The 14,346-nt window shown below is 49.9% G+C and overlaps 5 protein-coding genes across 5 annotated transcripts; 2 read left to right on the forward strand and 3 right to left on the reverse strand.

Moving 5' to 3' along the window:
• Positions 1-1,198: 1,198 nt before the first annotated feature.
• On the reverse strand, positions 1,199-2,134 carry CPAR01_00397 (uncharacterized protein; the record flags this gene model as incomplete). Its single annotated transcript, XM_060484689.1, has 2 exons — positions 1,199-1,941; positions 2,047-2,134. The coding sequence occupies 2 exons, from the start codon at positions 2,132-2,134 to the stop codon at positions 1,199-1,201; spliced, it is 831 nt and encodes a 276-aa protein (XP_060355546.1).
• A 152-nt stretch (positions 2,135-2,286) lies between these two features.
• Positions 2,287-2,580, reverse strand: CPAR01_00398 (uncharacterized protein; the record flags this gene model as incomplete). The annotated part of the gene is made up of 1 exon (XM_060484690.1): positions 2,287-2,580. One exon carries the CDS (start codon positions 2,578-2,580, stop codon positions 2,287-2,289), a length of 294 nt encoding a protein of 97 aa, XP_060355547.1.
• Positions 2,581-5,221: 2,641 nt separating this feature from the next.
• On the forward strand, positions 5,222-6,422 carry CPAR01_00399 (longiborneol synthase; the record flags this gene model as incomplete). The annotated part of the gene is made up of 3 exons (XM_060484691.1): positions 5,222-5,530; positions 5,583-6,055; positions 6,104-6,422. 3 exons carry the CDS (start codon positions 5,222-5,224, stop codon positions 6,420-6,422), a joined length of 1,101 nt encoding a protein of 366 aa, XP_060355548.1.
• Positions 6,423-7,417: 995 nt separating this feature from the next.
• On the reverse strand, positions 7,418-8,618 carry CPAR01_00400 (uncharacterized protein; the record flags this gene model as incomplete). Its single annotated transcript, XM_060484692.1, has 2 exons — positions 7,418-8,130; positions 8,201-8,618. The coding sequence occupies 2 exons, from the start codon at positions 8,616-8,618 to the stop codon at positions 7,418-7,420; spliced, it is 1,131 nt and encodes a 376-aa protein (XP_060355549.1).
• A 2,044-nt stretch (positions 8,619-10,662) lies between these two features.
• Positions 10,663-13,513, forward strand: CPAR01_00401 (uncharacterized protein; the record flags this gene model as incomplete). The annotated part of the gene is made up of 2 exons (XM_060484693.1): positions 10,663-11,253; positions 11,339-13,513. 2 exons carry the CDS (start codon positions 10,663-10,665, stop codon positions 13,511-13,513), a joined length of 2,766 nt encoding a protein of 921 aa, XP_060355550.1.
• Between the last annotated feature and the right edge of the window lie 833 nt (positions 13,514-14,346).

Raw genomic sequence — 14,346 nt, forward strand, 5'->3', positions numbered from 1 at the left:
ACGGCTTCTTCGGTCCTTCGGGAACGCGGCTTCGTTCACCTTTTTGAACAGGCGATCGCTTGCTGGTCGTTGGCTGAGCATAAAGGAGAGACAGCTAATTAGGGCGCGGCCTGGCGTCTATCGAGGCTAGCTGTTCCCTGATCCGAGGCACCGGGCGTGCGGGGGCCACCTCTCGAGGATTTTAACTTTCAGCAAATGGCTCCAACACGCAACGTAGGAGGGAATCCGTAACTGGGAGACTGGGTGGCTGGACAGTGACGACAGCGTTAGCCAGGCAAACGGAGGTGATGGTGGTGGCGTCGAGTCATTTGGGAATTTCTCACGCCTTGAACGTATCCCAGCTGGCGCCCATTGAACCCGGAAGCTTTGCAACAGGACTGAATCGTGTTTGATGACGTGGTCAAAGCGCCGAAACCTAAACCATTGTCTTCCGGACGGTCAATGGCGGGATTCCTGTCCGAGGGATGGTATTGCACAGGTTCCTGAGGTTCATTCAAGCTTTTACAACGCGTGGGACTTCCCATTGTTGATGAGACCATGGGACCAGAGGGCTGCTCCACGCCTACAAGACTCTCACATAGTGAATTACGTAGTGAAGGGATGCCAGGTTGGGTGGTTGCTGAGGAATCCCTTGGCACCCAAGCTCTCTCGTCCGGAAAGATTGGACAGATCGGGTCATGCCTCGGGCCCCTGAATATCAAGGGATTTGTAGCCTCGGCCTGCCAGAAATAGCATTCGTCCCGAAACTCTGAATAAGTTCATTCACTGACTGCACGATGGCCGTTGAGTATCTCGCTCAGGTCGAGACCGTCCTTTCGAGTGGATCAAGCACACCCTGGCTGACGTCCTCGAGGTCACCCACACTCTTGGAACACGCACATCAGACATTTTGGGAACCATTCACTTGGCGAGCCAGACGTTAAGAGTCCGGTTAAAGATGGCAATGACTGAGACGTGTCAGAAGAGCTCTGAGATGAACGCTTATTCCGACTTCACGCGTTCGAGGTGGCACACGATTCAGGCATGGCTTGGGACGACCCTTGGTTCGATAAGGCATCAGGATTCGTAAAGGCGAGATCATTGATGACAACATCTCATGTAATTGATTCAGACGTACTGTCATTAATGCTACTGTCAGCTCCGGTGTGGTGTAGAGCCTTCTCGGCCGAGTGCTTGCCGATAGACTTCCGGGTTCGGTCTAAGACACCGAACGATCCTCTCGACGCCGTTTCCTCTCCTCTTGTTTGCGCTGAACGTAATATGAGACCATGCTCTCCAGGTCGTCCTCCCATGGATGAGTTCCTCCCTCGGACTTGACATTGGTGAGATCCCAGTCAAACAGAATCGTGTTAATCTCGCTGAGACAGTCGGCTTCTGTAATACCCCCATTTCTCTCCGGAATGACTATATCTCCGTGTTCTTTCCTTAGTCCATGAATTTCATCCTTGAGATGTTTTCCTGCCGCTCTTCTCTCTTCGGCTTGAAGTAGCTGGACCTTGGTAACCTCCATTCGCCGGCGAATGCGTCCGCTGGCGGGGAGGTTTCGCTCGTCTGGTGTGACAGGCTCCTCACTGCTGCTGGTTGATGAAAGTTTGCTGAATAAATTGCGTGTAGTGTGTGATATGGCTGCTTGGAGCCTGAGATTATCTATGAGATCATGTTGGAAAGTCTCGAGTTCGGTGTCGTGAGCTTGTCTAAGCTCAGCCAAGAGCGCGCGATGGAGCGTTTCCAGCACGCGACGCTGGATGCTATAAGCTGCTACAGCTATTTTGATGTCGTAGGTGGTTGGCATCTTCTCATTCAATGAGTCATCGTGTTCAGGTCTAGCAAAGATCTTCTTGAGACACAACATTGGCTTGGATATGCTAAGCGACTTCTTTAATATGATGTTATTGTTTCTGAACTTGATGCGAGTATTCATGAATCTGTCCATGAAACGATCTGGAGTGTCTAGTGTTCAATTGTCTCAGGCAACGAGAAACAAACTTGATAGGGTATCGCAGTGCTGGAGGACAGAAAATGCAGGAGGAAAGGCTCTGGTCTTACCCTCAATTGTGCAACTATCTCCGAAGCTCCATAGGAAGACTGGTTCGATATCATGGTCGAAAGGGTGGATCTTTTCAAAAGTGTTCATATTCAAGAACCTCTTTGGGCCCTAGCCTAATGCTACTCACGGTTCTACGAAAGCTAATGGTACAGATATTTTGCCACAAACAGTATTATCACGCCTGCAATGGCGTAGCTAATCGAAAGTTTGCAGTCCGAAGCTCATCATTGCATGGCGTTCTAGACTGCTTTGGACAGAACTTCGGCCCAGACTTGATACCCCCTCTCGTTCAGATGAACATGGTCTACCAGACACTCCTCCATATCAACCAAGGGCGGCTCTAAGAACTCTATTTGGTTAACTTCATCCTCTTGAAATTGTCGAATAAGCTCAACATAGCTCTCATTCGCTTTCACAATCAGCTCTTCCCTAATATCCTTCCTCCTAAAGAGCCCAATGAGAAGTACTTTGCCATTCATTTTGAGCAGAGCCTCCACAATCAACCGAAGTAGAGCCAAGTCAGATTCTCTCATTCCGCGCCTGGGGTGCAGATTGTTTGTGCCTACATGCAAGACCCATAATTTGACATCGCGTCTTTGAAGTGCATTCAGCAGCCCGTCAAGAGACTTCGAGGGGTCTGATGAGCCGGTAAGTCGGTAGATGACGTTTTCGAACTTGTCGCCGCCGCCCACGCCAGCATTAAAGACGCCTTGTGAGCGTTCAAGTCTAGACGAAGATGTTTGCAGACGCTGTTAAAATGTTACATCGCTGATCATAGTTGTGGATGGCCATGGGTCGAAGCTCGAAGATAGGCCAGTTGTATAATAGCTGTTTAAACTATAAGCTATAGCTTAATGCCCTTATTTGAAAGATTTCAATCGTATTATTTAAGCGAATTCCTATCGTCCGAGAATACTAGGTTCGGAACGGGTTTAAGAAAGGGTACTGGGTAGGTTGACGAAAGGTGTAGGCGTTGCGCCGGCTCCGGTGCCCTCCGATGCGGACTAGGTTACGGTTACTTATGCATCTCGGCCTACACTGTACAAGTACTTAGCCCTAGTCACTCTGTTGCTAACTCTCACGATACTTCTTCTCAGACATAAAGTTAAAAATATCAACGTATAGGGCGAGCTAATCATATTCACCTATGTTATCGCCTTTAGAAGCAGGGTACGTCGCCTCGATTCCCGCCCGCTGTTAGAAGAGGAGTGCGCTGCCGTGGGTCGCATCACTGGCCGTTGCTGTACCTCGACGCTTGCTTATTTCTGTTAAGACTGTCGTTGGAGCCCTTTACGCCCGTTAGAGAGTACTGGCTTTCTTCCTAGCCTATTTTGGTAGAAGCGCCCGTTTATTCAGGCTTAGGAACCCCGCTAACGCCAGACTTAATAGTTCTAACCTTGGTAACGGCGGCCGCTTTGTAATGGTGGCTAGCGAGCTATTCAAATCATAGAAGACTGGTCTGTGCCGCCTACATCTGTTACTAAAACTGACGCTATTTGTTCTCCTACCTAGTGCGAGCCTGGTAGCCTCTGCGGGCCTCACAAGCCTAGGGCTGCCGATGTTGTGATTTGTTGTACCAGTTATGATTTGGCACACCCCGGACGGAATAAGGGCGGTAGATAATATGCCGGAGCGCTTCCCCGGCGCAACACACTTCCTCGTGATTGAGAAGAGCTAAATGAGAGCCGAGCGAGTCGGCCCAAGATTATTTCGTATAGTGACGCATAATATCGCATGGATGGCATCTTCAGCCTAGCCAGATACCACAACGTGAACATTGAACTCCGCCAGTGCGTTCACGGGCGTGAGAACGAACCTCGCACAAACTCAATTCGACCGCGATTTTTCCGCGGGCCAGCAATGATGTACCTTGTTGCTGACGTGGTTACTGTAATCCCGCGGTGGGCCCTTTTTCTATTCTGAGGAGATCGTGGATACCGTAGAGCGCCTCCGAAACCTTAAGAAGAGTTAGGCGAGACGGAAGCTATGGTACTCTATAAGGCTATCTAACTGGTATATGCTAATAGCGCTGCGAGATAGTCAGATAAAAGACGGCACGAACATGCTTCGGGGCTAGCAAGACGTACGTCGTGATAGTAACTGAGCGGCCGTTGACGATGATCCTGTCGACATCAGAAGTAACTCTATACAGAGGTGACAAACTCTACTATCTATGACGAAGACTCGCCCAATTACGCTATCGCGGTAACTACTCGTATATGTCGGTTATCTGCACGCGTGGGCTGTTGACTACGGCGTCTACTTCCTGTAACATGCCGATGGATCCTCATCTTGCCCCTTCAAGGTCCTATACACTGCGACCCCAGAACCCTAATCGTGGCGTGTTGAAGACAGGGTGCTCCAATGCAACTTTAATGGTTTGCTAGAGGAGTAATGCAGAATCTAGTTCCGTGACTGCATCTGTCGATGAAAAGCTACGTTTCGCTCCGTCATCAATGAAGGCATGATAGCTTTTTTGAAAGGAATAGTCAGGCCATGCAATTACGGTCCAGGGGGTTAGATGCCCCCTCCCCCCCATCCCCAATTCTTCACCAGAATCAACAAAATCGCGGCTATCAAATATTATTACATCTAACTATAGAGAATAGCTGCAATTATTAACAGTTTTATTTCCAAATTTCAGATGATCGAAACATCATTTAAGTATCTTTTGCTCCATTTTTGTCACATGCTAGATCTGGATGGTTGCTTCTACAGGTGCAGCTAGGTGACTTAACCGGAGGTGAAGTCACTGCTTTCCTTGACTTAGACCATGTTAGAACACGCAGGTGCAGGGTGACTACGTGTGACTAGGCGGCATTTCCATACCGAATTGGAAAGGTTTCGCGATTGTCGCTAGACCAGACAATATCAGGAAACGAGGAACCGCTAAACCTCCCTGACCTAGAGGGGCGGGATCTTGAGCAGAAGTTGCACGATATGTAGACATGTTAAGACGTCCATCGACAAGGTTTCCAGCATATTGGAATAGATAGAAGTGCCCGTTAGCATCTACATCGGCTTTCTCATATAAAGCCAACATTCCTCCGTCAAACAACATCAATGTCACACAGATCAACGCTCTTCTTATAGACGAACTAGCTCTAACTCCCCACTTCTCTCTCTCTTTCTCACATCACTCTCATCCATAAGGTCAACTACTTTTCATTCATAATGTCTTGTACACAGGCCGGTGCCCGGGCCATGTGGCGACAGCTCTCCAGTCCCTTGAATAGGGTCTTCCAAAAACACGTCAGACAAGAAGATGACCTCGCTGACCAGCCAAAGCGCTTGGCTGCCCTTGTTGCCCCCATTTGTTCTCAAATGCTAGAACAGTTAAACTATCCGGGTGCCCCACAGCTGGAAGGTGAAGCTGTTGAGGTACTCTTGGCGTACATGTACAATAGGGCTGTGAAGATTGGAGTTCCTCTTGATACTCACATCTCTGCGAAGGGGTTTCGTCTGGGTTATGCTGAAGGATTGGTTTGTTGAGTTCCAGTGTTATTCTTTGCAATGTGATTCTAACATCAGTCAGCTCGCCCATCCCAGGCATCCGGTTGAAGTCCAGGGATACGTCGGACTCTTCACCTGGCTTGTCGTTCAGTACGACGATATCGTAGGGCAAAACAACCAGATGGTGGAGGAGGCGCTCCTTTTTCATGAAAGATTGTTCCGAGGCGAGCCCCAGCCAAACTACTTACTTGAGGGAATTGCCGGACTTCTTCGCGAAGCCCGCGACCACTTCGACACCGTCTTAGCGAACATGCTCCAGATCTCGGTGCTCAAATTCCTGACGAGTAATTTATTGGAACGACACAGCGGTTTCCAACACATGTCTGTCACGCGAGCAGGGCAAAAGTTCCCAGACTTTTATCGAGACATGTCGGGCATGGACCAGGCCTATGCTGTGTTCTGCTATCCCAAAGCGCTATACCCGGATGTCGGAGCCTTTCTAGAGGCAATCCCAGACATGGCTAATTTTATTAATATATCTAACGACGTCTTGTCGTAAGTAAGGTGCGCTATTAGTCCGAGCAAGCTGCTGACGTTCTCCAGTTTCTACAAGGAAGAGCTAAGCGGAGACACGAGAAACTATGTTCATAACCGCGCCACGTGTACTGGCAAGCCAGTGCTGACTGTGGTAGCGGAAGTAAACCGAGAGTCAATAGCATCAGCAAGGCGGGTTGAGAAGATCCTCAAAGGAAGAGGCATATACGAACAGTCCTGGAACGATAGTGTCAGGGGCTATATGGCGATGCATACGACCAACCCCCGATACAAGTTGACCGATCTAGGAATCGGCGAGGAGCACCCACTTGCTCCATTCGAACACAGAATCGGCCAATTGTTTGAGCAAATGAGCCGAAAGGAATGAGTACGTCGTAATCCGAGAAAGAGCTTTGCATTTTCAGATGGCCATGATTTTCATGCTAAGTGATCGGGGCCTGATTAAGCCTAAACAGAATCATTCAGAATAGATATCAGACAAACTCCACTTACGTGTTTTCTAAAGACAGACACATTTATTTCTACACGCGAGGAGCCTGCGTTGCATCAACTCAAAAAGAACCATGTTTTCCCCTCAAATACGAATAAGTCACCGTGTTAAAGTGACTGCCCGGCGGCGATTTCTGTCATTTTCTAACCTATCCCTAATCGACCATTAAACTGACTTCGGGAAGATTCGATCTTGATTTTGATAATAATAACCATCAGTCTGCTTCAAACTCTAGGGAAAATTTTCTGAGTCGTAGCGAAACCGCGTCAGTAACGATGTGTTTTGACCGTGAAAAATTGATAGTGGGCCTGATGTCAGAGAGCTGGGTTCGGACAGAGTATTCGAGATAACAAGTTCTACAAAGCTAGAGGCAAATCATGCCTATCATTCGAATCTACCCCCTTTTCTACGGTGTGGAGACTCCAGCTTTGTGAAATGCTTCGCCACGGAATTGATATTCTGTCTCGAGTGGACCTCGCCGCTTCCCCCGGCGCTCCCCCGGAGCTGCCCCGGAGGCCCACCCTCCCCTAGGCGGCACCTGACACTTGCTCTGTCCTAGTTTTCGGCGCCTTGCCGAGGATCAAACCGAGCCAGTCTTTAGCTGAGCGTATATATAACCTTTCCAGTGATTCCAACCATGGAAGGGGCCTGCATGATGCTTTCCTGAGCTCTCCGGAGAGCTGAGATGTCTGGGCTCACTGCATGCGTACAGGTTGGGAGGCGCTAAACGAGTGCAAATACACAAAGCAACGTCAATTGAGCAAAGACACTCATCATCCTGCTGGACCTCCACAGGCTGAAACACATAGCTCTGCAGGTCAGTCAGAGTTACGTTCGGCTGAGTGGCTTCATCAAGTACTGCTCTTCTCTTCTTACTTTCTATCCTCGTTCCGACTCAGCTTCTCACGGAAATAGCTAGGCCGTTCATCCTCATAAACAACATCAAACCGTGGATCATCTTTGAACGTGCCAATAGGGGCGCTCAGCCACTCTCCACTCGCCATGAGCGCCACGCAGCAGTGCCACGGCGTCGTATAGCCCGTCTCGGTGTGTAGCAAACTCAAAGACACCTTATTCTCGCCTGTGGAATGATGGATAGACAGGCGGAGATGGTTGGGGAAAGCAGCCTTGATAGCGCCAGCGAAAGCCTGTTCTGCATCAGAGGTACGGTACGCTAACAAGGCGGCTTTCACAGCCCCAAACAGTAGAGAACGCACATATCCGCGGATCATCATTTCCTTAGCGAGGAACTTGATTTCTCGCTTAAAGCTGTTGTGAGACCTATTCTTGCCGGTTGGGAAGATGTGTTGCAAGTCCGATTCAAGAAACCTCCTGTACCCACAATAGGTCATCAGGGTATCAGGCTGTGTGGCAATCTCGTAGTCGATGTCAAGGTCCTCTTTGCCATATCTATTTAAAAGATACCGGCGAAGGTTGGTCGCATTGGCAACGTAGACAATCTCGCTCATCTGCTCAGGAAGGGGAAATTGAAGTAGCTCTTTGAGGCAGGAGAAGTTAATCCGGCCAAAGCCTTTCTTGACAACCATAGCCCGTAGAGCCTCGCCGTAGGCCCACGTATCGCGATCTGAGATACATAGTAAGTCTGCAATCAAGGGCATCTTAGCAAAGCCAGTATATAAGATGGGGTAACTCACCGTTGTAGACCAGACCGTCTGAAATAATAGTGATCCTGGCACCTGGACTATATATATCTCGTATCCGTAGACATATGGTGTTAAGCCGCTGGAGGGCTAGCTCCTCAGCCTTGTCTGGCAGGAAGCCGAGGACTTTGTACGCTTTATTGGCCGACTTGAACGGAAATGCCGGGAGACACATATCAATCGGCTTATCTGCTGTGACGAACCCGTTGATGACGGACAAGAACTTGGTCATACCGGCAGCATGCCGGTACTTGAAATTGTCAATCTTGTCGAGAGCATACTCGAAAATGATGGCAAGGATCCTGGCAGACGTCTCATCCCCCTTATCCGTCTTCCTTATCATCTTCTGAATCGCATCAGTGGCGTGAGCGAAATCTTTGCCATGTAGCGAGCTTGTCAAGTCGGAATCCATGGATTGAGTGGCAGGTTGTGTGCAGGGAAAATTGAATGATCTAGAAGAAATTGACCGGGTGATGTAAGACTGAGAGAATAGCACAGGGTTTTAAATACATGCTCAGCCACACAGGTGCAGTTGATTCTCGACAAGTCGGCCCAAAGTCATTTGCTGCCACTGGTCTATAATGGGCTATCTGAAGAAGGTATGCGGACATGTGGAAGAGAGCTCCAAAGTCGTTGGTCACTGATGTCCTGCTCAAATTGTGTCGCGAATACACACGGAACTGGTTACGTTCAGAGGTGCGGCCAAAATCACAGGAACCGCGGCACGAAGTTGAGTGCTCCGGCAGTCCTCCGCAAGGCCCAATTCTCAGCCACGCGTCTAGACCTGCAGCGGGAGTTCCCACATCTTCCGAGCAACTATCTTGAAGTGAATGTACATCCAGGTAAGACAAGGTAGGGCATGAGTCCAATTCTCTGCACCTAGGTTTTGGACTTGCTACTTTTGCTAGCTCATGCAGTTCTCGACTGATACGAAAGGACGAAGGCTCGCACCCCTGCTGATCGAAACGGGCGTCCAAAATGCCAGGGGTGATATCTACATATGCTGCCCTTCGAGGATCGGCACAGTTCTCGGTTCACAGACGAAAAGAAGGTTGTATTCTTCGTAAGTAGCATAGACTAACGATGGTGATGTGTGTGCAGCCGTCCTCGTCTCGCCTCACATTGTGTTATCGCTATTGGGTGTTCCCGATACGAGGTTGCCGCTTCGAACTCAAATTGAAAGTTTGGCCTTTCGAGCTCATCGGCAGCATATGAGGCGTTAGTCCGGCCCATGCGCGCCTGCCGTTCATTTAACGCCTAGTACCGCATCTTTTGGTATTGTCAATCTTTTAGGAGATACCAGGGATTCGCGGCGAATCACCAAACGTGCTGAGCCCAAAGTTATCATGCTAAGTAACCAATAAATCTGGCTGTCTTTTCACGCCTTTTGTTCGTGCTAAGAGGCAGGATATGGGCGTCAAATGGATACCCGAGACCTCGTTATCCCCTACGAAAGTTGCTCCTCTTCTACTATCCTACTCTCAGCACCTTTTCGTCAGGTCTCGTTCTTGACAGTTCCAGTTCAGCATCTCTTCAAATAGTGTACTGACACCTTGCAACAATGACTGTCCCAGAGCAATATGGTCGGCGGTTGATTCCCCAGATATTAGACAGTTTGGCTTCTGTCGAACCTCACCGCATTATATACTCGGTGGCAAATTCCTCGAATATCTCTCATGGGTTCCAACACATATCTGCTCGAGCTTTTGCAAAGGCAGTTGACAAGACCGCTTGGTGGTTACATAGTCAAGTTGGTGAAAAAAGGGTTGTCCGGGCAGCGGCTTACATTGGACCTCGTAAGTGAAGAAACCAATTGCTGGCAGGATTTTTGCTTTACTGACTCCAGAAGATGACCTCCGGCACGTTCTGTTGACGTATGCATGTGTCAAGGTCGGCTGCACTGTGAGTGAAATACCCCAAGCTATTCAAACCTAGCCGCACGTTTCTAATGCGTTCAATGGAGGCCCTATTTCTGTCCCCCAAAAATAGCACCGAAGGCGCACTCGCAGTGCTTGAAGCTGCAAAATGCAGCGTTTGGGTCAACCCATGCGGGTATTCATGTCCTCTGGTGGATGACATCCTGCAGAAGCGCAGTATGAAGGTGTTCCATTTACCAGAATTGGACGAACTGCTCAATGCAGAGACGACTGAATCGTACCCATACACTAAGACTTTTGACGAAGCTTCTCAAAACCCGTTTTGTTTACTTCATACCTCCGGATCGACTGGCCTTCCAAAGCCGATCGCGTGGTCGCACGGCCTGATCGGTACAATGGATGCTGTGCGACTACTCCCACATGTCGAAGGAGATGACGGGCTGTCACCATGGACAAACAATTGGATCGATGGGGATAGAATATACTCATCGTTTCCAATGAGTCACGTATTTCTGCCCCGCTATACAACCAAAGGCCCCCTTCTAACTGAGATCACATTCACAGGGCGCCGGTATCATCATGAACATCCTCCTGCCGTCTCTCTTCGGTCTACACTGTATCATGGGGCCTGAAGGTGTAGTGCCTAACATGAACCTTATAGAGTCACTTGCAGACCATGCAGAGATCGATATTTGGAGCATGGTCCCGTCATTAGTCGATGAGCTTGGTGAAACGCCCGATGTTTTGGTCAAGCTCAAGCAATCCAAATTCATCTGCGCTTCCGGTGGCCCAGTCAGCCCTCTTATCGGATCAAAAGTCAACGATGTCGTCCGAGTTCTAAACCTGACCGGTACTACAGAAGGCCTGTTTATGGGGAATCTATGGGTAGAAAAACAAGACTGGTATTATTTTGCCTTTCACCCATTCTCCGGGTTCGAGTTCAAGGAAGTAGAGTCAGGCGTCTATGAACATTGGGTACATCGCAACGACCACTGGCCCCTATTCCAAGGTATCTTTCATACTTTCCCGAATGAAAGGAGTGTCAACTTCAAAGATCTATACACCAAACACCCTACTAAGCCGAATCTATGGGCTTACAAAGGGCGCAATGACGACATCGTTGTGCTGTCTAATGGCTATAAGATCTCACCGTTGGAAACAGAGGCTTTGGTCACCACGCATCCTGAAATTAAGGGTTGTCTGATGGCAAGTCATTCCGTCCTACATGTTGATCGAACCTAGCTAACGTTCATAGATCGGAGCAGGGAAGCCTCAGGCAGGTCTTCTAATTGAGCTTGAAAACCCAACTTCCAAGACCAACGTGGTATGGGATAGTATCTGGGCTACAATTGAACGCGCCAACGCATTGTCGTTGCACAAAAATCAGGTGCAAAGTGATTACGTCGCTTTCGCTGAATTAGATACACCTTTTTCCCGCACTGATAAGGGAACGGTGAAGCGACGGGCCACGCTCGAGGCGTATGCTGATTACATCGAGCGCTTCTATAGCTCACGGTCGGACCAAGACACCGAGTTCTTAGCTATCGACACCAGTTCTATTGTTTCCATCACCGATGCCATCCGTCACGTCTTAGGCAGTTTCTCACCTGCTATTAAGAAGGCCACACCCGACGATGACCTCTTCGCCATGGGCTTCGACTCGCTGCTCGTTTTTCGTGCTATCAAGACTCTTCGCGTAGCCACCGGGCTTCGTGACCTGTTGGCCCCAAGGCATCTCTACGGCAGCCCTACACTCCGCCAGTTCTCAGCGACGTTGGCTCAGCTGGTGGCCGACATGCATAGGAAGGCGATTGACAGATCAGCTTCGAATGGAACGGTTGCAGACAACGTCGCCGAGATGTACCGCATGATCAATTTGCACCGCATGCGTCTCTCACAAAAGGTTAGCCCTTTCGACCAGATGAGCCCCAACATATATCTGGGCATGAAGTTTTTCTACCAGCTCCGCAAGGGCGCCCGTTTTGAAGACGTGTTTGTAAGATTACAGGCAGGGCTGCGTCGGGCCATGACACTCATTCCCGAGCTCGAGGGTAAGCTGATGCCCTGTTCGGAGGACGAGATAGGGTACAAGAAGGGTGACATGCGCATTTCGATTCCCCCGGTGCCTTGTACGGCGACGGCGAACCGCAGCACCGAGTCATCCAGGCCACGACAACTGCGTTACCAAGACCTTTCGGCGGTGCTCCCGTCCTTTGCGGAGCTTCGTGCCGGTGGCTTCGCGTCTTCAGGCTTTGCAGACGATGTCGTACTTTCAAGCCCGTTGCTGCCGCCGCTGCCGGCCGACTTGTTCGTCGCGCAGGCCAATTTTATCACTGGTGGCTGTATCCTAGCCATCAACATGCACCACCAATGCTTCGACGGCACGGGCACCATTATGGTGATGCGTATCTGGGGTGAATGCTGTCGTCATGTGCAAGGCGATGCCTCGGCGACGTGCGCCTGGCTGGACAAAGAGAGTTTGAACCGTAATCTTCTGCAAATTCTATACGAGATGGAGGGGTATGCGAAACCGGCAGGCCAAGTAGACAAGAACGTATGGGGTTTCATCGACATCCCGGATCCGGCCGAGACAGGGACGGAGTGTGTGACCGAAATTAAGAACCTCGTCACCGAGTCGTCGCTCCCTCCGGCTCCGTTCTTCCCCCGGAATTTTCAATGGCCGCCGAAACCCCTTTCCAACGGCCAGCACTTGGCTTCATCCACCTTTATCATTCCGACCGAAATGATTGAGCAGCTCCGGCAAGACGTTCTGGCTGACCCCGCAGCCGGGGGCCTCATCTCGGACAGCGACATGATCCAAGCATTCGTTTGGCGAGCGGCCGTCAAAGCGCGTCGCCATGTGGCGATACAGCTGCGCGACGAGACCTTTGAAACGGATGAGATGGCCATCGTTGAGTTGCCTATCGATGCCAGGCCTTATTTCTCAAAGCTGCTGCCAGAGTCGTATATGGGCAACCTCGTCGTCATCAACCGGCCGAGCATGCCGGTCTCGACGCTCTGCGGCACAGAAACAACAGTGGCGCAGATTTCACAGGTGCTCCGCGCTGCTGCTGTCCACATCACGCCTTCATTAGTCCATGATGCATTCACGCTGCTGCAGTCAGTGCCTGACTACACCAAAGTGACTACTGCGTGCATGGAGATGGAGGGGATGCACACCGCCGTTAATAATTTGATGCTTTTCCAGACGAGTGCTATCTCTTTCGGAGACGAGTTCCTGGATGATGGCGGCGTGCCATCTGCAATGCGCGTGCAAATGGATGCTATCAACGCGGCATTCCGCATGTTGGTTATACATCCACTGCGCGAGGACGGTGGGATTGAGCTTGTCATTGGCACGCTGCCAGAAGAACTTGATGCGCTGCTGGCAGATGGCGAGTTCACTAGGTATTGTAGGTTTGTAGGTTAGCTTTAGCAGGCGGGTTACCTTGAATGAAGCCCTTCGACGTGCCGACACAAGAGGGGCATCACATTGCACGAGCCCAGAATAGTACCACGAGCATGGAGTCACTTTGGCCCCTTCAGCTAATTTTGAGACAACTTCATCGTGTTACAGTTGTAGGGAGATCAATGGATGATGAGTCTAGCCATTGAGACCCGACATTAAAGCCTAAGGTCCCGACCGGTAAACCAGCCAGCCCGTTCGTCAACATTACAAATTAACCATTGCCTCGTGAACTCTACACTAGACAAAAGCTACACCATGCCGAGAAGGGTGCGGGTGTGGTTTCAAATGATTCAACAAAGTTAAGTGCCGGGGACCAGGAAAAGACGTTGGAAAGAGGGAAGATAGAAAGCGTAAAGGGAGAAGGGGAAGAGCAGCCGGTTGGAGCGCTTCTCCTTAGTTTAGTTTACTGATCCGGAAGAAGCCGGCTTGGGGAAGTTGTACTAACTAAGTCAACAAGGGGATGATGGCAGGAGTGTGAGGCTATTGACCAGGTCTAAAAGATATGAAATAACTATCCATAACTTTAAAAACATTTTTCAGAAAATAACCAGTACATCCAACGGATCGACCCGCAGCCCACAGCGGCATGGACTAGGATTCATAGTCAAAACTCAACGGCAGACCAGTCTAACCCCCCACGTACTGCTATGTAGATCCTCGAGGGATTAGTGCGTTACTCCGTCAAGATACTACACAACAGACAAGGATGCGATCAAGTTGTTACCCTTCCTCGTAACATGTCGTTTGAATCAGCCGCCGCTCATCTTTAGAGAAATACCCTACGCACTGCAGCA

This window comes from Colletotrichum paranaense, assembly GCF_030867605.1.
Source record: "Colletotrichum paranaense strain IMI 384185 chromosome Unknown Scaffold_1.1, whole genome shotgun sequence".
Classification (NCBI taxonomy): Eukaryota; Fungi; Ascomycota; class Sordariomycetes; order Glomerellales; family Glomerellaceae; genus Colletotrichum; species Colletotrichum paranaense.